The sequence below is a fragment of the Sorghum bicolor genome, chromosome 7, assembly GCF_000003195.3.
Source record: "Sorghum bicolor cultivar BTx623 chromosome 7, Sorghum_bicolor_NCBIv3, whole genome shotgun sequence".
In the NCBI taxonomy this organism is placed as follows: Eukaryota; Viridiplantae; Streptophyta; class Magnoliopsida; order Poales; family Poaceae; genus Sorghum; species Sorghum bicolor.
The window spans coordinates 56502137-56526634 of record NC_012876.2 but is presented as its reverse complement, the minus strand read 5'-3'; the positions used below and the strand labels follow the sequence as shown (position 1 = coordinate 56526634).

At 45.7% G+C, this 24498-nt stretch overlaps 3 protein-coding genes across 6 annotated transcripts; 2 read left to right on the top strand and 1 right to left on the bottom strand.

The window, feature by feature from the left end:
• LOC8077824 (probable mannan synthase 11) lies at window positions 455–10454 on the top strand. Of its 4 annotated transcripts, XM_021465024.1 has the most exons (9): window positions 455–1127; window positions 1381–1479; window positions 8039–8291; window positions 8402–8512; window positions 8618–8754; window positions 8852–8965; window positions 9052–9251; window positions 9345–9596; window positions 9737–10454. In XM_021465024.1, exons 1-9 carry the CDS (start codon window positions 720–722, stop codon window positions 9900–9902), a joined length of 1740 nt encoding a protein of 579 aa, XP_021320699.1. In that variant the 5' UTR covers window positions 455–719; the 3' UTR covers window positions 9903–10454. The 4 variants fall into 4 exon arrangements, with proteins under 4 accessions (XP_021320699.1, XP_021320702.1, XP_021320701.1 ...); XM_021465027.1 differs by lacking the exons at window positions 455–1127; window positions 1381–1479 and adding an exon at window positions 6846–6959; XM_021465026.1 differs by lacking the exons at window positions 455–1127; window positions 1381–1479 and adding an exon at window positions 7612–7820.
• LOC110437023 lies at window positions 6974–7885 on the top strand. Its single transcript, XM_021465028.1, has one exon. The coding sequence runs from the start codon at window positions 7140–7142 to the stop codon at window positions 7476–7478; it is 339 nt and encodes a 112-aa protein (XP_021320703.1). The 5' UTR covers window positions 6974–7139; the 3' UTR covers window positions 7479–7885.
• On the bottom strand, window positions 16352–18257 carry LOC110437405 (protein SLOW WALKER 1). Its single transcript, XM_021465883.1, has one exon. It carries the CDS (start codon window positions 18183–18185, stop codon window positions 16572–16574), a length of 1614 nt encoding a protein of 537 aa, XP_021321558.1. The 5' UTR covers window positions 18186–18257; the 3' UTR covers window positions 16352–16571.

The window sequence follows — 24498 nt, the reverse complement described above, 5'->3', positions numbered from 1 at the left end:
CCATCTCACCATGGCCTTGTTTACTTCCAAAGAATTTTACAAAATAGAGATGGTAGCATTTTCGTTTATATTTGACAAATATTGTTCAATCATACACTAATTTAGCTCAAAAAATTCATCTCGTAAATTACAATTAAACTGTGTTATTTGTTTTTTTTCTTTTATTTATATTTAATATTTTATATATGTGTCGCAAAAAACGATGTGATGGAGACTCTGAAAAATTTTGCAAAACTTTTTGGGAGGTAAACAAGTCCCAACTGCCCGCTGGTAACCGGGATGAAACATTGAAACCTGCCCACACCTATAGTAATAGTAGGCAGCATGCAAGGCAAGATCCTGTCCATCTTCCTTTGGGGAAGAATAAAAAAAAAAAACACAGCCAAGAAGAGCATGTGCACACACAGACACAGGGATCGGAGACGCAGACGGCCATATGAGCAAGCGTCGTCCGTCCTTGGCGTCCCCATCATGGCTCGGCTCGGGCGCCACCACCACCACTACACTAGCAGCACGCCATATGCCTCCGTCCAAGCTATATAACCCGGCGCCGCTGTACGCCGCTTCCTCCATCTGCTAGCTGGCCGGCCGGCCAGTGGAAACAGCACCCAGAGCTCGCTCGCCTCTGCCCCTGCCCCTGCCCCTGCCCCTGGCCGCCCGAGATCCGGCAGTGCCGTCCGTCGCGCGGTCGCGCCGGCCAAAGGGAGCGACCCCTATCCATGGACCCCGCCGCCCGCGGTGGCGGCCACAGCATCGCGGAGGAGGCGGCGCGGCTGTGGGCTGACTTCCCCGTGCGCGTGGACTGGGCGGCCGTGGCGGCGCAATGCGCGTCGCTGTGGGCGCACGCGCGGGCGCTGGTGCTCGTGCCGGCGGTGCGGCTCCTGGTGTTCCTGTCGCTGGCGATGACCGTCATGATCCTCCTGGAGAAGCTCTTCGTCTGCGCCGTCTGCCTCGCCGTCCGCGCGTTCCGCCTCGGCCCGCACCGCCGGTACCGCTGGGAGCCCATCACCGCCGCCGGCAGCAACGGTGCCGCCGCCGGAGACGACGAGGAGTCTGGCGGCGGCGGCCACGGCGAAGCCAAGTACCCCATGGTGCTGGTGCAGATCCCCATGTACAACGAGCGGGAGGTGAGTGGCCGTGGCTGGCCGATCCATGAGCATGAGCGTGAGCGTGAGCTAGCGCAGCAGCACATTGCTTGCTGGCGTAGACGCGTACTAGTGGACATGATGAGCTGGTAGCAAGCAGAGTGGATTATTTTCTCTTTTTTGAGCAAGCAAGAAAGAGAGAGGGTAGATATTGATTATTTTGACCGTGCATGTTAGTGGTGACTGATGGACGAATTGATTAATTTGGTTGCATTATGGTGGAAAAAAATGGAAGGTGTACAAGCTATCGATCGGGGCGGCATGTGCGCTGGAGTGGCCGACGGAGCGCTTCGTGATCCAGGTGCTGGACGACTCCACGGACCCCGTTGTAAAGGTACGTATACGTACGCCGCCGCCGCCGGCGACCTGACCGACCGGCGACCGCTCCCCTCCCTCGGTCCCTCCCCCTCCGACCTTTTTGCGACGATGATCTTCGTGGGCATGCCACAGAGAAAAACCCCACCAATCATTCATCGTTTTGGGACGATGGGCACGTGAAACGGCACACACGCGTCTCTAGTCTCCGTGCCTTTTTGGCTCCTACGTGCGCGTCTTTTCTGTGACCGGCAGCAACTGGTCATTGGCGCTGCCGGTGCGTAGCAGTTGAGGTAGTTTTGGTTAGGACGCGGACGGATAGTCAATTTTAGACCTTTTTTTTTAGTGTAGATAGAAAACTCCGGCCGCGTCGTCACGGCGGCATCGTGTAATCAGAATTGAGAATTTACCCCCTGGATTATTTGGCACAGTGACAGCTAGCTAGGCCTTGTTTAGTTCACCTCGAAAAGCAAAAAGTTTTCAAGATTCTCCGTCACATCGAATCTTCCGGCACATGCATGAAGCATTAAATATAGACGAAAGCAAAAACTAATTATACAGTTTAGCTGAAAATCACGACATAAATCTTTTGATCCTAGTTAGTCTATAATTGGATAATATTTGTCACAAACAAACGAAAGTGCTGCAGTACCGAAATTCGAAATCTTTTCGAAACTAAACAAGGCCCTAGTAGTACGTAGTGAGTCAGTCAGATCAGTGTGTGCGTGTCCCGCCGGTGTACACGTCGGCGCCGTCGTCATTGCCGACTACGGCGCACTAGCTAGTAGCTGTAGATAGCCACAAGAGTCAGCCAGCACGTGGGCCAGCCAGCTTCACTCACGCGTGGAGCGGCGGACACAATGAGACGGCCGGGACCCGAGCGGAGCGGCGGAGCCGGGCACTGCCGCCGCGAGCCCCAACGCAAGGCGTACCCTGCCCGCCGGCGACAGCCCACGCGCGCGCGTGGATCCAGGGCCAGTGGCCGCACCTGCCACGACCACGAGACGGAGGAGCCTCGGCCTCGCGCCCCCCGGGCCCCGACGCATGCCCCACCGGCAACGGGCAAAGGCTGGCCAGGTACGTACGGGTACGGAGCGCGACGGACGGGGCTCGGGGTGGCCTGGCGCGTGTGGCAGGTGGTGTGGTGGCAAGCGTCCGTCCGTCCCCGGCGCGGTCGCGACAACACGCCTGCTGGCGGCACTAGTGCACCACACCACCAGTAGGCAGTCGTAGCCGGCACTGGCTGGCTGCCGATCGATGCGGCGAGGATGTGGATGCGCCCCCGCGAACCGCCAGCCGATCTAGGCGAGCGATGCCAATAATTGGTTCGGGTCCAGCAGGAGTGGTAGTGTGTGTTTGGTTATTTGGGCTAGCCTAGCCTGGTTTAAATTTTAGGCCAGGCTTTAAACTTGGCTCTAGCAACACAACCTATTGTTGTTTGGTTCACTTGTCTAAGCTAAGCCTGGCTAGCAAATTCGTTGTTTGGTTGCCTGGGCTTATACAACATCCTACAAGAGCACACCGGCGAGTCTCGGCCACCTCGCCGCGGGCGCTCAGGCCACCTCGCGGGGGATCTCCATGGATAAGTTGGAGTCTAGGAGCTCCTCGATCATCTGGTCCACATACTGCTCCTCAAGAAACGACGTTTGCACCTGCGGATCTCGGCGCCTGCACGGACGCGAGGTTGAAACGGCGCCTGCACCTGTGGATCTCACGATGCGCGGGAGCACGGCGCCTGCACGGACGTGAGGTTGAAGCGGTGGAGCTTGGCGACGAGCGCGGGGGAGAGGTCGCCGGCGTCTACGGATCTCGGAGACCGTTGCTGTGGCCGCGCCATTGGAGACGACGGTGGCACCCTTGTCCGCTCGGATCGGAGGGGCAGCAGGTGGGGCCGCGCAGCTACGAGGGCAGCAGGCTGGCGCGACAGTGGCGGCGAGGGGCCGCGCAGCCTCGGGGGCAGCAAGAGGAAGCCACCGTTCGCCGTGCCATGGGGGCAGCAGGCCGGCGACAGCGGCGGCGACGGGCTCTTGGCTTCTCACCGTCTCCGACGCCGACGACGGTCCGAGCAGGCGCACGACCTCCTGGAGCTTCCTGACAGGCGGGCCACATGTTTGTACAAGCCAGGCTTGTAAAACGCAGGAATTGAGCATCTCTAGCAATACAGCTTTTCTTTCCTTTTTGGCTTCCACAAGCCTGGCTTAGAGCCTACCCAGACAACCACACAACCGCATTATACAAGCCTGCATTATACAAGCCTGGCTAGGCCACCAAACACACTGGTAGTAGTGTTCTGACCAAGGCCACGCTCCTTGCTTGCCGTTGCCGGCTCCAGAAACGCGCCAGAAATTCGCCGACTGACACAGATAATAGTGGACCGCCGCCGGGGGTTCCGGGAGTATAAAAAATAGCGTCCACAGGCCGGACTGCCGGAGTCGAACATGTCGCGGCCGCGGCGTGACGCGCGCGTAGGTTTTATTATTGGAATGGGTGCGGACCGCGGGGGAAACTGCATGCCGCGGGTGGGGAATGACGCCGGCCGGCTGTCGTCGCGTTTCCTGGCGGGCGGCGGAGCCATGGCTGCTGTGTTTCACTAGATTGTACACGTAGTACTGTACGTACCAAAACGAAAGTGGTGCGTGCATTTTTTTATACACAAGGAGCTACAATAATGGGCACGACACGCACACGACGTTCTGCTCAGACGAACACCTATTGCACGCGGACGGACCACCCCAGACGGATCTGTGCGTGGCGCCACCAACCCGATCGGGCTGTAGCCTGTACTCTGGACCCCATGGAACAATGCAAGTGTCTGTCCGGCAAGCCAGTGGTCCTCATACCTCGGCCGGCCGGGCCCTGCCGTGCATTGTTCGGTCCATATATATGCTTATTAGGACGTTTTTTGAGCCTTTTTTTCTCCCCCCTCGACTTGATGACAATGATGGAAGTAGGGCAAAAGCACCTTTAGACTTTAGTTAGGGAATAGCCAGGCTCGAGATTCGTAAACAGTTTTCACGCATGTGCACCGGAAACGCACCACGTCGATACAGGTCAGAGCCCACAATTCTCTCTTTTTTTTTTTTTCATTCTCGTGTCTTCGTCTTCCGTAATTGCCCCACCGTGGCTCTTTTTCCCCGTCTTTATCTAATCCTAAACCTAATTTGCTACCTCACGAGTGATCCCCCTCCCCCGTCCAATGGGATATCCTCACTGTCCGTTTTTTGGCATCGTCCTCGTCGTCTCGCTCAACGCCCCCTCAATGGTCAATGCACAACCACTGCTGAGCCCCTCTCTCTTCTTAAACCTGTCTGTCATTGAAACGCTCTTCTTCCACAAAATTTTGAAAACCGTAAAGTTAAGGCCTTGTTTAGATAAAAAACATTTTGGATCTTGACAATGTAGCACTTTCGTTTTTATTTAACAAACATTCTCCAATCATGGAGTAACTAGGCTTAAAAGATTTGTATCGTGATTTACAGGTAAACTGTGTAATTATTTATCTTTTTTATATATACTTAATGTTCAATGCATGTGCCACAAGATTTAATGTGATGAAGAATCTTATAAAGTTTTGTAAACAAGGCCTAAATCCCACCGCTACCGTTGTATCATCCACCATGCATGACGATGCGTGCTGCCAATGTCGTTAGTCAAGCTAGCTGGAAATTGCCTTTATCCCTGACAGTTACGTTCTCTGTTACGGGTGTCGGCAGTGGTTAGTTGAAATCGCCGGCTTAGGTGGAGGTAAGGCCTTGTTTAGTTATGAAAAATTTTCAAGATTCACTGCCATATCGAATATTGCGGGACATGCATTAGACATTAAATATAGATAAAAAAGAATAACTAATTATATAGTTTATCTGTAATTTGCGAGACGAATCTTTTAATTCTAGTTAGTCTATAATTAAATAATAATTGCCAAATAAAGCCGAAAGTGCTACAGTAGCGAAACCCAAAATTTTTCGCGAACTGAACCAGGCCTAAAATAAATGAACGCGAGGCGGCTCGGTTTGCATGTCCTTAAAAATATACAGAGTGGACACAGACACCATTTTCATGGGAGCGAGACTAGTGCCACTGCCACGTTGGATGGAATTGGACTTGAGCCAGCGATTTCGACTGCCATTGGAGGCACCTCCTTAGGCCAGACTCAGCCAGAATCATGCACGGTCGCACCCCACGTTCTCTGCTCGCTCGTGTGCGCCCGTGATCGATCTCCATCTTCTGGCACACGTACAACCACAGGGGGGAAAAACAAAATGTGCACCAAGGGAAACGGAAGAATAATAAAGAGCATGCCGACGTGCTTTGTTTGTTTGTTTGTTTGCATCCCGCGCTCCAATCCAAGACCGTCGTTCTCGGGTAGTAGGAATGATGAGTAATGGGTGGAGATCTACGGCCGTCCTGCTCCTGCAGGCTAGCTAGCTGCTGGCTGGCTGGCAGCGGCATGCATGCGCCAGCGCCAGCGACGACGACACCGCCGGCCGGCCGGCCGGCCGGAGCCATATGTATGAGAACATATACCCGGGCCGCGCGTATGGCATGGTACGGCGACCACCGATAAAAATAGCACGAGCCTAGCTTGAGCGGGCAGCAGCCGTCCACGTCAACCGCCGCCGGCGTGGCACAGAATCAATTGCGTCGCGGTCGTGGGCTCGTGGCAGGCAGCAACAACAGGCCACGCTGGGGAACAAGAACAATCTTCTTTTTCCTCGCTAGCCTCGCGATTTTTTTTCCCACGCTTGAGCCTTGCCTTGCCGCCGTGCGGCGGGGGATCTCGGCCGGCACGGGCGCACGGCCACGAATTTAAGGCTTTGTTTAGGCCTTGTTTAGTTTTTTTAAAATTTTGGTTTTGTAGTAACATAGCATTTTTGTTTCTAGGCCTTGTTTAGTTTCCTAAAAATTTTACGAAATTTTTCAGATTCCTATGCATTGAGTGTTAAATATAGATACAAATAAAAATTAATTGCACAATTTGGTTGGAATTGACGAGACGAATCCTTTGAGTCTAGTTAGTCCATAATTGGACAATATTTGTTAAATACAAATGGAAGTGCTACTATTCCTATTTTGCAAAAAAATTTGGAAGTAAACAAGGCCTATATTTGACAATTATTGTTCAATTATGGACTAACTAGGCTTAAAAGATTCATCTCGCGATTTACAAGCAAACTGTGTAATTAGCTTTTGATTTCGACTATATTTACTCCTTGTTTAGAAGAGGCACCACCCCTCTTCTCCGCTGGCCTGGCCATGACAACAATACACTTGCAGAGTTGCACGCGCAGCCGAAAACGGAGGCCAGCCAGCCAGCACAGAGCTTGTTCCACCTGTCGCCAAGTCGGCACTCGCGCCGACGCGTCCAACGGATCGGAGAAGCCTCGGAAGGAAAGGAAAAGAAAGAAAAATGGCCGTCACCTTTGACCACTGACCTGGCCTGCCTGAGCCCTGAGCTGAGCCAGCACAGAGAGACACCTCCCCTCCCTTTTCTTCTTCCAGGTCAGGTCAACCTCCCTCCCTCCCTCCTCACCACCACCACCTCCTCTCTCACATATATAGCCACCCGCCTGCCACAGTTTATTACAAGCCCGGCCATCCCGATCGAGCTCGCTTCAATTCTCACACCGTACGTTGCACGTGGATCCATCCGATCCCTAGGCTCTCTTCAGACATTGGGACATGGGGAACGGACTCTCCTTCTCCCCGTCGTGCCTGCACCTGCCGGCGGCGGCGGCGCCCACGGCGGTGCGGCTGGTGTACTGGGGCGGTCTGTCGAGGCAGCTGGTGATCACGGGCGGCGACGACGACGACGTCGTCACGGCCGGGGACGTCGCGGCGGAGCTCCCGGCGCCGGCCGCGGGCTACGCCGTGTGCCCCGCCGACGCCTTCTTCGTCGGCCTCCCGATCCCGGCCATGTCTCCGGGCGAGGAGCTCCTTCCCGGCAGGACCTACTTCGTGCTCCCCGCCGCGCGCCTATACTGCAATGCTAGCGTGTCATGGGCTCGCCCTAGACGATGAACTCCGGCGGGGCCACGCCGCCAGCGCCGGTCATGGTAGGACGGAGAGCGCCGGGGTCTAGGCGCCGTACCGGCGAGCGGCGTGCGCTGGCGATGCCGGCGAGGGGCGTCACAGGGAGGTGCCGGGGGGGGGGGGGGGGGGGGGGCTAGGTTATCACACGCGTCATCAGGGCGTCTGGTGCCTTGCCGTCGGCGGTATGGCGCCTCTGGATTTGGCGATCGGGATTGCTAGCTAGCCTCTCTTGCTCGTGGAGCGCCGACGGGCTCCCGAGCGAGTTGATTCGGTTCCTGGGGACGATTTGGCCCGCCCGGATGCCCTCCGATTCGTCAGTGGTATTTGTAGGTTGAAATCTCCAATCTTTTCATTTTTATATGATGAATTGGTGAGATGAGCATGGTAGATAAGGATTTAACTCTTGGGTACTCAGCATGAAGTTTTTTAATATGGGTTACTTTTCTGATACCATTCAACAAGTGACCACCACTGTGAGGACAATGCCAGTTGATAGTTCCAGCAGTAACCAAGTCCCTGTATTTATTTGTCTCTGTTCCCATTTCTAGGATTTGGTGGAGATGGAGTGCCAGAGATGGAAGAGCAAAGGTGTTAACATAAAGTACGAGGTCAGGGGGAACCGGAAGGGGTACAAGGCCGGCGCACTCAAGGAAGGATTGAAGCACGACTACGTCAAAGACTGCGAATACATTGCCATGTTTGACGCTGACTTCCAGCCCGAGTCCGATTTTCTCCTCAGGACTATCCCGTTCCTTGTGCACAACCCGGAGATTGCCCTTGTCCAAACTCGCTGGAAATTCGGTTAGTACAGATGAAACCTCTTGCTGTAAATATTAGTTTGACGACAGCTAGCAAAAATGATATTGTGATGAACTTTAGCTGTTCTAAATGTCTTTGAACCATATGCGCAGTTAATTCCGATGAGTGTCTGCTGACAAGATTCCAAGAAATGTCGTTAGACTACCATTTCAAGTACGAGCAAGAGGCAGGGTCCTCGGTGTATTCATTCTTTGGCTTCAATGGTACTGTCATGTCCTCTCATATATACACTGATTTTAGTATTGAATTAGGAAGCTTAAAGCTTTCTGATGGCTGTGGGCCTTATGAGAGCAATTTTCATCTTTTAGGGACAGCTGGTGTCTGGAGGATTTCAGCGATCGATGATGCCGGGGGCTGGAAGGACCGGACGACAGTGGAAGATATGGACCTGGCTGTCCGTGCGATGCTGCAGGGATGGAAATTCGTTTACGTCGGTGACATAAAAGTATGCCGGTGCTCCATTACTTGATTGTAGGAAACTCAAGAACATATCAAGAAACGAATCTAACAATCCTCAGGATACTGCATGTGTATGTGCTTAGGTCAAGAGTGAATTGCCAAGCACATTCAAGGCATACCGGTTTCAGCAGCACAGGTGGTCATGTGGACCGGCAAACTTGTTCAAGAAAATGATGGTAGAGATTTTAGAAAACAAGGTTGGTTTATTTTTTTTTCATCCCGTCTTTACAAGCGCAACATATCACAGCATTGACTGACCGGTGTGCCCTTTTCTCTTGTGTAGAAAGTGTCACTGTGGAGTAAAATCCACTTATGGTACGATTTCTTCTTCGTTGGGAAGGTTGCTGCTCATACGGTGACATTCATCTACTACTGCTTTGCGATCCCTGTGTCTGTTTTGCTGCCTGAGATTCAGATCCCTCTCTGGGGAGTTGTCTATGTCCCGACAGCCATAACCCTCTTGAAGGCTCTTGGCACACCGAGGTAATAAGTGTGCCAAGGTTCAAGTTTTTGAATGACACTATTGTTGTTTCATCATTTAACACCCGATGACCCGAAAGCTTCTCGCCGTTACAGTTCATTTCACCTGGTGATCCTCTGGGTTCTGTTTGAGAATGTCATGTCGTTGCACCGGATTAAAGCTGCAATAAGTGGTCTTCTGGATGCTGGTGGACGAGTCAATGAGTGGGTTGTCACTGAGAAGTTGGGTGACACCAACAAGGCAAAGCCTGGCACCAATGGATCAGATGCTGTAAAGGTGATCGATGTAAAGCTAACAGAACCCCTTATTCCGAAGCTAGTGAAGAGGCGAGCAAGATTTTGGGAGAGGTATGTTTATCTGTTATCATTAAGAGTTTCTCAAAGCTAGCATAACACTAGTGTAGATTTTATGCACTTATGAGTATGTGATAGTGTTAATGACATACTTTCTAGTGTCTTCAAATGCTTATAAACAATCTCTATATCAGGTACCACTGCTCAGAACTTTTCGTTGGAACCTGCATACTAATGTGTGGTTTCTATGACTTGCTTCTTGCAAAGAAGGGATACTACATTTTCCTCTTCCTTCAAGGCACGGCTTTCCTTGTTGCTGGTTTTGGGTATGTCGGAACACTACCTCCTTGCACTGCATAAGCTGTCATGGACAACTGATACACCTGCTTACCAGAAACTGAGCAAGCAAAGCTCCTCTCTCTTGCACATATGGAACTACGGAATTCAATGATAGTTGAGCATTATTCCCATCAGTCTTGGCCAGACATGATCCACTGCCAAGAAGGTTCAGATACCATCATCATTCTCCTGTCACTCTTGATCAGATTGAGACAACCATTCTTTATTGCCAAGAAGGCCATTCAAATAGTGTCGCCATTTCAAATTTATAATAACAGTGTTTAGTGAAGCATCATGACAAAAAAAAATGATTGGTGCAGCAGCATTTTGTTCAAATCTGAACATCTGGTAGAGATGCAGTTCACAGTCGTGAAAGAATTGCAGCTGCTGTAAATGGAATAGCACTAGCTGCCAATTTCTGTAGATCTCCGAACTTGTAGTTTTTTTGAATTTATTGATATTACTCAGTTCAGATCCATAATGGAAGATTGTGGGCTTCCTCAGTTCATAACTTGTGTAGGCTTAAAACTTGTAAATGTAAATTGTTATTAACACTAATAATTTTGTTGAATCCGGGCAGTTCTTGAAATGCAAGTGTCGCATGCAAAATTTTTCCTTTACGAAGCCAAAGATGACTTCTGAGTAACACGTTTGATCAGACATTTTACACTTGATGTGGGGCATGGATTAGTGGATCTATTTACTATGGAGTAGCAGCCATTTGGTCATACTAGTGATCACCCATGATTGAAGTTGTGAATGTTTCTGTCCGTATTGTCATACCAAGCGGTTCATATTGTCATATACGAAGTCTGAATTGAATCGAACAAGGCTGAGGTGTGACTGCCAAGCTGTGAACGAGGCCATTGGTACAGTGTGATAAAGAACCTGTTTGTGTTCTTATGGGCAGAACTTGTGTATTCACAATTCCAGCCCGTGTTGGTAACCAGAAATCTAGAAATAAGCACCAGTTGTTTGGTACTCATTCCATTCTAAATTATAAGACGTTTTAGTTTTCTTAAATATGTAGTTTTTGTTATACATTTAATATACACTATGTTCAGATACATAATAAAGCAATGTATCCAAAAAAAAGTTAACGTCCTATTGGAAAGGGAGTAAAATTAAGGAATATATCACAATTTTTTGTTCCATTTTCTGGTCAGACTGGAGTCAGCCGATCAACATGCTTCAAAATTTCATTAATCTTTGTTTAAACGTATGGATGGTGCATACGCGTGTCTTTTCTTTTTGTTAAACTTAGTGGATATTAGAAATTACTTATTACTAGTATCCATGGGTTTTGCCCCCATGCTATGGACGAGGGTGGGTAAAAAGTTTTCTTCATACTTGAATCTCGATTAGCAATTGCTATTAGTTCACTGGGATACACTTATTACCGCTTAATTAACTTATAAAATATGCAGAATATTGTCACGAGTATTGGACCCTGAGGTGGAGAGCGAAGGTCGTTCAAGACTTGGTAGGAGTACAAGGGTAAATTTGACGTAGGGCATCATTTAATGTTGTTATTTGTTGATAGATATTACTCAATGCTGATTTTGTTAAAAGACACTTAAATTGTAGCAATTGGTTCTTACTCCCTCTGTCCCTAAATATCTATCATTTGTGATTTTTGAAAAACAACTTTAATTAAATATATATTAAAAAATATTCGAATTTATAGTATCATTGGAAAGATATCTGAATCTAGTTTTTTAAGAAAAAATTATTTGGGGATACAAATGTTGCACGTATTTTCTACAAATCAAGTCAAACTTGTGGCACACACACTAACAACGACAGATATTTGTGGACGGAGAGAGTAGACACTGTGGATATTAAAATGACCACTATGTCATTGATCGTTGTGTCACAACCCTTAATATCTGTCTAAAAAAATTCATAACTTTTACATAGATAGAGACAAACTTTATATCTGAACTTTAGAGCTCATGAAATCTATAATTTTGTATTTGACAAGTTTTTTCTTTGAAACTATTTAGAGTGCTTATCATGCCACCGTGGATGGCGCGACAGCCTTGTCACGCCACAATGGCTAGCGTGACAGTCCTGGAACAAACTACAATTTACAATTGAGGATCAAGACCTACTTCTTCACACACGGGAACACGGTTGCACTTCTTCACACGGAAATACAAAGACGTAACACAAGTCTTCCAAGTACCATCCATGTAAAAGGGGTTCAAAGCATCATCATGATCATCACTTACATATATAATTCACAAGCACTAGAAGTAACACTATTCTTGCATCCTAAACAAGTATTACCAAATGCCAAGGCAGGCAAAATATGTATGCAACGATAACGGCTATGAACAAAAGAACCCACGCAATCCATAGTGCTAAACCTATATTCTGATTGCTGCCATATCTCTAATCCCCTTTTTGCATGCACTTCTTGACAACCATTTCCCATCATCACAACAAACACGAAGGAATGGCGACACAAGCAATGTCATTATCACTTAGAATGCAAGGTCGTCACTGTCTGTCGACAATAGTACACATGATAAGGAGTTCAAACCAACCATTGTTCTTACAACGTGAGGTCATAATCATCAATATCACTTACATAAGTGTTCCATCATAGAAGCACTACTACTAACAGTATTCGTGCGTTTGCCATATACAAGTACTACCAAATCCCAAGCCATGGGCATCCGCAAAATATGTATGACTTACTGCACCAAATGCTACAACCTAGTAGTTGGGATCGTGATGGTCATCATCAACCTCATCGCCATCTTCACGATCTTCATCGCCATCCTCATCCTCGGCCTCCTCCTTGGGATAGGGAGATGTCCGTGATTCGGTGGCTCATCGGGAACTACAAAAACAAAACAATGACTCATTGCCAATAAATGTAAGAAGATGCACAAGTCCAAAGAATTTCAAAATGACGTGCTCAGAAAGTTGAGACACAAAGGGTTATGGGCCGCCATGTCCTTCCTTTGGAAGAAGGCAAGCTCCCTCCTTTCTTCCTCATCCTTAAATCATAGGCCTCCTTGTTTTGTCACCAAAATCTAATGAGCTCATCCTCGTGATCGCATATATTGATCTTTCGTCCAGTCACTTGAGGAAAGTCATCAACAAGCTTGTTCCACGTGCAAGGAGATGACATTATTACACTGTACCTCCTCTTCACACTATCCTACAATTCCTACCGTTACAAAGTCTCCTTTTTCTTTCGTAAGGTGAATGGATATTGACCTTCAGGCTCTCCATTAAGGCTGCACAACCAGGGGAATCCTCCCAAGTGCATGAGCTCCCCGCCTAAGCAAACACAAATCAATGAGCAACAAAGCAGTTGACTTTGTTGAATTAGTAAGTTCACTGGTTGAATGCACTCACCCATAGCTCATTGGGCCCTCCATAAGCATTGCCACAGTAGTGTTCGTATCCTAGCTCAGACAGAATAACTCCTTCATGAGCCACCATGCCACACTTTTTTTTGATGAAACGGTGGGGCCACCATGCCACACTTGTACTTACGGTCCAACATTCTTAAGCATGGCCATGGCTTAATGCCTGCCTAAAACTCTATAATTTAGATTCAGAAGGCTAGTGGGATTTGGGTCCATAGTTGTACTCCTCGAAGTCACAAGGTGGGAAACCTCTCTGAAAAAGGTAATGTTGCAAGTTAGATGTTATAATGTGGAAAACACATAGCACCCTCAAAAAATAGATTGATTGCAAGAGCACTTACATAATCAAGCTGACCACACTGGTAGAATGGAGTAAACATTCCCTTCTGGCTTGGAAGTTGGAGTACTGCAACCATGTCACAATGGTAGTAGGACGATTGACAAGACAATTCAAGCTGCGTCAATCTTCTCTAATTCTCTCATTTCAAGAGGGTTTGATGGCAGAGGCACCATTGAACAAACTCATCATATGGACAACTCTTCCAAGGGTCATAAGGAAACAACATAATGTTGGGATAGAACATTTCATCGCCATCGATCCACTGGTAGAAGTTGCATCCGTCAATGAATGAACCAAGTTGGGAGGGATGACGCCTAAGTTGACAATAGTACAAAGCACGCTCAGCTGACTTATGATGCCTTGACTGCTTCACAAAAGTTGGTAACCAACAAGCATAGAACGGTTTCGGTATAGTTGGTGGGAATGGACCAATGCCACCGTGATCCTTCGGATGGTGCACGAACCGATTCTCATTGCGAACTGCCATTGAACCTATTACAAAGTAATAAAACCATACTATTATTACAGAGTCTATGAAACATATCATGGGTTTGCCTACAACAACGTCCATAATACACACGACCAACAACATGGTTCAACTATTTAATCATGAAAGCCCATTATTTCAAACCCTACAAGTTTCCACTTCAAACCATCTTTACATATACAAATTTTGACGCATCCACGAATCTAATTTGCACAAATTCACTTGAAATAAAAGAACTTAGAGGCAAGTTTAGTAACCACAACACAACCCAAACAACCGTCAATAATTCATCAATCCCTAAGACACTACCAAACCCTAGAACGCTACCATCCACAAACAATCCAAAAACTACAACATTCTAAAATGTAACAATGGAATCATAATCATTCAAGAGTGCTTAGGCCAACAAACCTTCACCTACCAAAACATAAGCAAATATTGGAAACCCAAGTCCAAATCATAGCACTCTACAACCATCAACCACATTGAACAAAAAAAAATGATGAGAGAGGCATAGCTCATGCACTAGAGGGATGCAACCTAAAATCCAAAGCAAACCTTGATCAAAGAGAGGTATATAATGGGAAGGAAGAGAAGAGAGAGAAAATGGATGAAAGCCCGAGCTCATGCAGCTCACATGTGTGAGGGAGACAGAGAGGAGAGTGAGAGAAAGGTGTTGGGCGACGTCCTTTTATTGACTCGTCGCGACAGTCGCCCTAGCGCGACAAGCCTGTTGCAGCTCATGCACTGGCGCGACAAACCGAGCCCCATTGTCCGCCACGTAAGGTTAGATCAAACCGCATTGCCACTGTGTCTCTCTTGTCGCGCCAATGTATGTGGCGCAACTAAGTGGTGCTGTCGTGCCACCTTTCCTGGTGCGACCAAAAGGGTTATGACATGCAAACTTTTTTCTGGATGGTTATTGTTAAAATATTTATTAAAAAGATTAAAATAAAAAATCCCCCATATGGTCGGTGGCTAATCCTGCCACTGTAGAGCGTGGACACTGCAGTTGTGACTGGCGAGTTACGACGGCGCTCAGGAGAGGCAGCAGCCAGCGAGTGCAGTAGGCATTAGCTCTGCCTCTGCTGCTCAAACTGGGCAGGTCCGGTGTGTTGTGGTGAGACTTGGAGAGTTCGGGGTCAGGTGCGTCTTTGCGTGTCATTTTCTATTTTTTCGATACACTATAGAGCTTTGCTCAAACTGCTTCATGATTGAAACTGCTGGTACTCTGAATTGGTAACAAAACGTCCTATTATTTGTTCTACCCATTACCTATACGATTCTTACCAAGTTCCATCTGACCTGCTGCAAACAATAACGTTTGCCCGATAGAATATGTTTACTTGCGTGGCACATAACACCAACTTTAGGGTGCACAATATCTGATAAGAAACTTTAGGGTGCAGAAGAGGATTATCTCAATCACTAAATGAGCTAACAAGCCAACTTCTCAAACAAACATATTCTGTACTCAACAAGATGACATATTGACATGGACTTATAACCAGCTGTTAGGATTTGAGTACAAGTGCCTACAAACACGACGAAATACAACACAAATATAACCAAATCAGCTTGGATCTTCCTTTTCAAAAACAGCTCCAACCACCAAGTGTTAGAGCCTTACCTGTACTACCATGTCCCTAATGACAAAGAAACTACCATGAAAGGTGCAGACAGCTGAAACACGCATTTGTTGCTATATAACTAAACTGATAAAAAAGTGAGATAAGAATTGCAAGTAGTAATGAGATAGCCAGCAACATTTCCCAAGAGAGATACTCCTGGCTGCTTGTTGCTTTGTCGGTATATCTTTTGGTAGCAGCCATAATTGTACTCTGGATGAACACATGCTTTCGCCATTTGCCTGTTGGTGTAGAGCTTAAGGATCAATTCTCTGATAGAGATATACCACGCTTGGTTCTGCATCTAGAGTTGGCATCAAAGGTGCATTTTATTCGAAGTTTGAACTATAATCCTGTAATCTGGTATCCTCAGAAACTTGCTTTCAATAAAGCAGGGCTAAAGTTACCTTTAGTCTATAAGACAACCAGCAGAGCAGAATATATACAGTGCCTGAAACTTGCACATGGGTGAGAGCCCCATAACTACCAGTTTCCTCTATGCAAGTGAAAATTTTAGCTCAGCCACTCCATGCATAGTGAAATTTTAAACCAATTCAGACAAAACAAAACAAGTGATAAATTACAAGCATCAAAGCTTGTTGGAGTTGTCAGATTATGTAGAAATGCATACTACCAAATCAAATGAGCAAAATCAGGAATGATGTGTCACGCCAGATAAAAACAATAGGCACAGAATGACAGAAGAGAGTATATCAATCAGCTGGCAGGCATACTTCACTATCCAATAACAAACATCATTTTTCAAAGCAGTACATATTGCGTGCGGCGGCCTCCTGCAAACTAACATATAACAAAAACTCCTTTTTTGAAACAAAAGCACCTTTTTCATCTGGTTGCAAGTGCGAGCATTGGTGAAATCATGCCTTGAACCCCCTGCAGTGTGTGCTGTATCTGAATCTCCTCTGCAACCATTCTCTTAAGATTCCTCATGTGCACCCTAAGCTTCTCATCAGATCGGATATCAGCCTCGCGCATCTCCACAACCTTGTTTGCCAAACACAACAGCAACTTAGCATACCTTGGCAAAGTTGCATTCCGGTGAAGGAACTCCAAAAGAAGACCAAGTTCCTCATTATCCAAATTCCCAATGCATCTCATGAGCTTTCTTCTTGCAACCAGCTCCTCCATCACAGCCACAACACTCCTCGGGTTGTTCTTGGCCAATGCTGAAACCAGAGCATCCTTGTGCCTGAACTTCCTCAGTAACTTATCATGCTCTGCAATTTTCACTTTCTTAGGCTTCTCAATCACAAAGTCACCCTCCTTGGCCTTCTCATTCTGCCCACGACGGAAGTACCTGAAGTAATTTGGCCTCAACACTGACTTCTCTGGCTCAGGAGATACCCAATCAATCTCACCACCAACAGATTTCCTCCCTTCCTCTTCCTCAACCACAGCCTTCTTCTTCCTATTTCCCATATAAATCTTCCCTTTCGCAGACCCTGCCACCACCACAGAGCCACAGGGCGAGCAAGCCACAGATAGGAGCGGCTGAGGGTATCGCAATGAGTGTGTCATCTTAAGCTTCCCAAAATCAAAGCTCTTCACATACCCATCAATGCCCGCACTAAGCAGCCGTGTCTCCCCAGTGTTGACCATCTTGCAAAGCGCCAGGTCCATCACTGTCTTGACATGGCTCTCCACAGAGTGCACGAGCCGGCCACCACCAATGACGTCCCAAATCTTGACCACGTTCCCTCCGGCCGTGGCCAGCAGCCCACCGGACGGAAGGAATAGCACGCTCTCCACCAATTCCCCATGGGAGAAGGACAAAGACGGGCCAGTATTTCCAGTGCGGGCATCCCACAATTTGACGCTGCGATCATAAGAGCCGGTGGCGAAAATGTTGTGATCGGCAGGGGAGGCCGCACCGCCGCGGATGTAGTCCCGGTGCGCGGCGGGGACGGAGAAGACGGGCGTCTCCGACGGCACGTCCCAGTAGGCGAGGAGCGCGTCGTCGCCGGCGGTGAGGAGGTGGAGCTTGTCGCCGCCGGCGACCGGGTACCGGACCACGCGGGTCTCGGCGGCGTGGGCGCGCAGCGTGCGGAGGGCCCCCGCCGCGGCCTTGTCGGCGCGGAAGACGCGGACGACGCCCTTCTTGTCGCCGGCGGCAAGGAGGGCGCCGTCGCAGCGGAAGGACGGGGAGAAGGCGAGGTCGCCCGCGACGGAGATCCTGCGGAGCTTCTCGAGGGGGTCGCCGGAGAAGACGTGCAGGGAGGTGGACCAGGAAGCGGCGAGGGTCGGGGAGGCGCCGTCGGCCACAGCGGGGGCGAAGGCGAGGTCGGTGACGGGGAAGCCGGCGTCGGAGACGAGCTCGGAGGAGCGGAAGGCGCGCCAGTAGGAGCCCTCAGGGGTGGCGCGCGAGGCGGCGCTCCTGGAGGGGAGGAGAGCCGAGTGCGGCGCCGCGGGGAAGAAGGGCTTCGAAGTGTCGGCGGCCATGGCGGATTGCGGCGGTGCCGATTTTGGGAGAAACCCTAGTGGGGACTGAGGAGGGTTTATGGGTTTGGCAATGGGCCGTGGTGGTACAAAAAAGTGTTGGCGGCCTCGTCTCCTCGCTTTTTTTTTTTTTTCATTCAGCTGAATGACTAGAGGAATCTATGAAAACCTTGCTATGGTTTTCTGAAATACCTGCTGGATTGAGTCACTCTAATTATAGGCCGAATTAACGTGGGAGCCTGTCTGTAGAAAACCAAAACTATCAGCGAAGACTATTTTTCTCACAAAGATATTATATATTTTTTTTATTAACTAGCAAATATGCCCGTGCGTTGTAACGGGACGTATATCTTGCGTGATCAAATTAAATAAAAACAATTTATAGCTAATTCTACACCTTTCCTATGTATATCAGTCGTTGAAATTCTTCTTTTGTATAAGCGACATGTGGTTCTATCATTCTATGATTCTTCTCCAAGATATATGCGCCGTAACATATGTTTATCAAATCTGACACCATGACCTCTTTGGCTACATGCCGGTGATATATTGACTTGAAGCAAATAAATAAATTCTTGTAAACGTCTTCGAAATTAATGGCTATATCTTATAATTAAATAAGTTGTCAAATTTAATTAAAATAAATAGTTGTCGTTTTATGGAAGTAGAGAGAAGCTTAAGAAGTTTTGCGATTTAGTTGTCAAAAAAATCTTAGTATGACATTAGTATGCTATTTGCATGAATTAAAGATGTCAACGGGACCCAATCTCCGATTCCTGACGGCGATTCCCTTATTAGGAGACGGAGATGGGACTGAAATTATCCCCACGGGGGGCTAAACAGGGGAAAACCAATCCCCGTTGGGTCTGGTAGCTCGTCCCCCGTCCTCGTTTCCCCGCGTCCCTCTTTCCTCATCTCCACACAGGCTACCAACTTAGACCTTGTTCAAGTCACCCTAAAAACAAAAAAATTTTTCCAGATTCTCCATCACATCGAATCTTACGGCACATGCATGGAGCATTAAATATAGATGAAAACAAAAACTAATTGCACGGTTTGCCTGTAAATCGCGAGATGCAGCTAGTCTATGATTGGATAATAATTGTTAAATAAAAACGAAATTGCTACAGTATCTCAAAACAAAAAAATTTGACAACTAAACAAGGCCTTATTCCCTTGGCCTATGAGGCCTACAAAGCCCACATAAGAATACCACACATATATATAGAAAAAAACCTAGCTTCTGCTATCCGACTCCTAGCCGCCGCACTCCTCGCAGTCTCCTCTGCCTCCCCACCGCTGCACTCCCTCTCGCATCTGGGTGCCGCACTCCTGCATCTACGTGCTCTCGCTCTGCTAGCCCTGCACAGGACTCGTGCTGTCATGAATTATCAGCAGCAACACCTCCGGCCAACATCCAGCTCGTGCAAGCTCACATCACTCAACTCTCTCTTTCTCTCTTTGCTCGGTTGCAAGCTGGAGCCAAGAAGGCAGCGTCTCTCTCTACTCCCTTTCTCTTTGCTTGGTCTGCGGGGAAGCAGGAGTAAGGAAGGCAACAGTTAGGTGCTGAATCATATTAATTTGCTATTTGTGAGATCTGAGATTCCATCTAGGGAGTTGTGATTGTGAGCTATGGTCTCTAAAATAGATCTGTTATTTGTAACTGATTGTACAATTCTATTTGATGTTGTTGCAAGCAGTAGGATGCACTTATTTTTTAAAGTATTTTCATTCTTTTGGATCATTGATTCAAGAACTTGCAACGGGGATGGGTCCCCATCTTAGTTTCGGGTTCTGTTATATATATATATATATATATATATATATATATATATATATGGAAAAACGCTGGAGGTCAGTCTCCCTACCATATTTGCACCTGATGCTCTAGTTTCCCTACAGTATCCGTGTCCAACTTTGCCAACATACGTGCGAGTGCTTATAAGTAGGCAGACGAAAAAAAGATCCAGATCAAAAAAGTGGCTGAAATTTTACCTCTTTAGTATTAGGTATAGATATAAATATAGATTACACAAGTCCTGGCAGCTCGACAAAAGACAGAAATGTGACATGTGGGCCTTAAACAACTGTCTCGTTCAGTAAAATCAGTACCGTGTGCTTTCAAGAAAAAATTCGTTACCATGAGATCATGTATCTGTTTTTTTAAAGAAAAATAGTGAAATTAAAGAACTGTTGAAGTCTTTGTCATGGTAGGATAACTTCTTCACAAAATGACAGGCAAACGGGGGAAAATGGATGAGACTATTACCTTGGTCCAAAAAAGAATGACAGCCTAGTTTTGTTATAAGTTAAACTGTTTTAAATTTATCAAGTTTGTAGAGAAAATTATTCATTTAGCTACTAAAAAATGAGTATATTATAAAGGGAAATTATTTTCTACTCCCGGAGTAGTTATTTTCTATGTGTATATCTCTAGATTTAGGGCGTATATGGCTTGACGGAGTGTACGTACATACAATATATGATCATACTAAATCATCTAGTGTAGTATTTATATCAAGTATATAAGTGTACATAGAGTATATGGTTATGCTTATTTTATATAGTATTGCAGTGGTAGCTTAGTAATATATTAAAAAGATATGAGTTCTTTTAAAAAAATCGTGTACTAAGATTTAAATTATTTTAAAATAAATTTATAAACATTCTCAAACTGATAATTTAGTCTGGTAGAACACAACCACCACTGCTCCACCCACCTAGTTTAGCCCTGTCTAGTCCATCCACACGAGCCACCCTCACGCAGACAAACACTCTCTCTAAAAGATGTTATTAGTTTTATCCTAAGTTAAATTTCTCTAACTTTAATAAATTTTATAAAAAATATATTTTATATCTATATGCTGAATAAACATAATATTTTTAATGGGATTAATTAGGTGTTCCAGCGAGGGATCTACTTTTTCTATTAATAATTTGGTCGTCAAAGTCGGAAAAGATGACAGAACTTAAATACTCCCTCCATACCGATAAAGAAAGTCGTTTAGGACAATGACACAGTCTTCAACGCTTAACTTTGACTCCTTATTTTTATAAAAAAAATTATCAAAAAATGGTATATGTATATTTTTATAAAAGTATTTTTGAAATAAAAATCTATTCATATTTTTAAACTCAACAACTTAAAAGTTATTCATAATTTATATTTTCAATGTTTAATCCAAACCTTAGCTAAAATAACTTTTTTTACAGGTATAGAGGAAGTACAATACTACCTTACATTTAGATTGGAGGGAGTAGGGTTATTTACTTGAATCAGATATCGAATAATGGTCTCAAGTACTCAATTATAAAACGTTTGACTTTTTTGACCCCAAATTTGACCACTCATCTTATTAAAAAATATATAAACATACTAGTCAAATTTAAAGTCATATTTTATTAATAAACCAAGCCACGACAAAAAAGATGATATTTTGCATAAATTTTTGAATAAGACGAGTGGTCAGATTTGATATAAAAAAATCAAATGTCTTATAATTTGGGATAGATTAATATAGTTTATTTCCTTGAACTGTAATATGTTGATTCTTTTTTTCTCGAATAAATATAATCTGTTTATCTCAATCAAGTCCTTCGGGCTGGCCTTGTACATTTCAGCCCAACGGGCCCGTCAGCTAGGCTAAACAACTGCTGCCTCGCCGTCGTCGCCGGCACCGGGAGCGCGGACATTGGCGACGGTTGCAGGGGTCGTCGAGCACGGACACCGGAGCCGGAGCGCCCGCGGCGGCCACAACACCAAGAAAAAAAAGAGAGAAAAACACCTATCAACAGCCTCAAAAACTCTAGACAGTAGACAACCGTCAGATAGCCTTTTCAGCCTTTTGACCGGTATTTTCAGATGACTGTGGCCCACCGCCCACCCGACCAGTGCCTACTATACCAGTGGCATGAACCTCTTCTTGGTTAAAGGTCTTGTTTAGTTCACCCCGAAATCCAAAAAGTTTTCAAAATTTCCCGTCACATCAAATCTTACGGCACATGCATGAAGCATTAAATATAGACGAAAACAAAAACTAATTACATAGTTTAGCTGTAAATCACGAGACGAATCTTTTGATCCTAGTTAGTCTATGATTAGATAATATTTGTCACAAATAAACGAAAGTGTTACAGTACCGAAAACTTTTTACTTTTTGGAACTAAACAAGGCCTTAATTACTCGCCATATTTTTCAAATGTATGTTGTTTGTTGGTAATAAGGCCCTGTTTAGTTTTCCACCCAAAAATTTTTCATCCATCCCATCGAATCTTTGGACACATGCATGGAACATTAAATGTACATAAAAAAAATAAATTTTCATCCATCCCATCGAATCTTTGGACACATGCATGGAACATTAAATGTACATAAAAAATAAACTAATTAAACAGTTTGGTTAAAAATTGAGAGACGAATCTTTTAAGCCTAGTTACTCCATGATTAGCCTTAAGTGCTACAGTAACCCACATGTGCTAATGATAGATTAATTATGCTTAATAAATTTGTCTTGTAGTTTCCTGACGAGCTATGTAATTTGTTTTTTTATTAGTTTATAAAAACTCCTCCCAACATTCTTCCGACATATCCGATGTGACACCCAAAAAATTTTCATCTCCAATCTAAACAGGACCTAAGCTGATCCCAACATTCTTGATGTTCTGTCAGACGGGCACTAACGATCTCATATCCTCCATACTTTACTAGGTATCACTTCACCTGAATAATATATCTTGCTAAAGCAGTAAGTTACTCGAGGGTAACAGTGATTGTACATGCAGGATTACCTGTTTCAAGCTCTGAACAGGACCTTTCATGGATGGCAATGTTAGACTCTTGGCCATTGACCACGTACGTCTCCTAGTTTCTCCACTCGTTGACCTTTCCTGTCTCCAATAGGCCAGTGAAGGTAGGCAGGTTAGCTTGACGATGGTGCATGGACATGACATTACCGGTTAATACATCTAAAGATAATCAAACTGAAGGACCTACAAGGTGGGCAATGAGCAATACTAGTCAGAGTTCTCCATTTGTCAGAGGAAATCGTGCGATATGTCGTGCCACAAAGCAAATCCACTGAACCAACATCAACAAGCAGGCAATATCTAATGTCCCAACGATGAATGAAAAACTGTGTGGTGGTACCAATAATCAGACAAAGAAAAGAGTGTGCAGCAGGATATCACAAAGTAAGCGAATGAGACTCCATAACTGATTTGTATATATATATAACATACATATATTTACAGGAAAAGCGTGTCGACAAACTAGTGGCAAAGGATCGCATAATAAAAATAAATTGTCCGGTGTCAAATTAGCATATGCAGGATGATGATATCGGTCGATCCGGTGAGTGTGAAGCGAGCGAGACCTCCTCGCAGAAAGCGATATGGAGCGGAGTTGCTGACCGTTGGTGCGAGTTGCGATTGCGACCGCATCTCGCGAGGAGACGAGAGGAGACCGGCGCGCGCGTGGGAGTTGGCGCTTGCCAGAATTCACGCGATGTGCTCACCCTTCGGCCTTGTTTAGTTCCAAAATATTTTGCAAAATCGACACCGTAGCTTTTTTATTTGTATTTAACAAATATTATCCAATCATAGACTAACTAGGTTCAAAAGATTCGTCTCGTCAATTTCGACCAAACTGTGCAATTAGTTTTTATTTTTATCTATATTTAATACTTTATGCATGTGTCTAAAGATTCGATGTCACGGGGAATCTGAAAAATTTTGTAAAATTTTTTGGGAACTAAACAAGGCCGGCCTTGTTTAGTTCGTAAAAATTTTTAAAATTTTCTGTCACATCGAATCTTTGTTCGCATGCATAGAGCATTAAATATAAACGAAAATAAAAACTAATTGCATAGTTTTTGAGCCTAGTTACTCCGTGATTGGACAATATTTAACAAATAAAAACGAAAATACTACGGTAGCCAAAAACCAAAAATTTTGCCAACTAAACAAGGCCTTAGTATTGATGAGTTGTATGTAACCATTAATTGAATCCAAAAACTTAAACCGACGAGAACGGATATGCAATTCACTTGTATTTCAATACCCTTACGTACCGGTTTCCTTATGCCTAAACTGAGAAAAAAGAAGTCAGATGCAACTATTTTGTTTAATCGTGTATGCTACAATTCAAACTAAGGACTTCTGTGTTCTGTCTCTGATATCAAATGAGTTGCGTATACCAACCACTTCAATCAAAAAGACTAATCTGATAAGAAAATTATATGGGTAATTAAGTTATACATTAACACCCTCTCGCGCTCAAATGTTGAAATAGGAGTTTGCTAAAGTTATTTAATTTAAT

Excerpts from the sequence above, each read along its gene's own strand:
- LOC110437405 (XM_021465883.1), bottom strand. The coding sequence starts at position 18,185 with ATGGCCGCCGACACTTCGAAGCCCTTCTTCCCCGCGGCGCCGCACTCG.
- LOC8077824 (XM_021465024.1), top strand. The coding sequence starts at position 720 with ATGGACCCCGCCGCCCGCGGTGGCGGCCACAGCATCGCGGAGGAGGCG. Across the intron at positions 8,755-8,851 it reads TTTACGTCGGTGACATAAAA|GTCAAGAGTGAATTGCCAAG; the intron begins GTATGCCGGTGC and ends GTATGTGCTTAG. Across the intron at positions 9,252-9,344 it reads AAGGCTCTTGGCACACCGAG|TTCATTTCACCTGGTGATCC; the intron begins GTAATAAGTGTG and ends TCGCCGTTACAG.
- LOC110437023 (XM_021465028.1), top strand. The coding sequence starts at position 7,140 with ATGGGGAACGGACTCTCCTTCTCCCCGTCGTGCCTGCACCTGCCGGCG.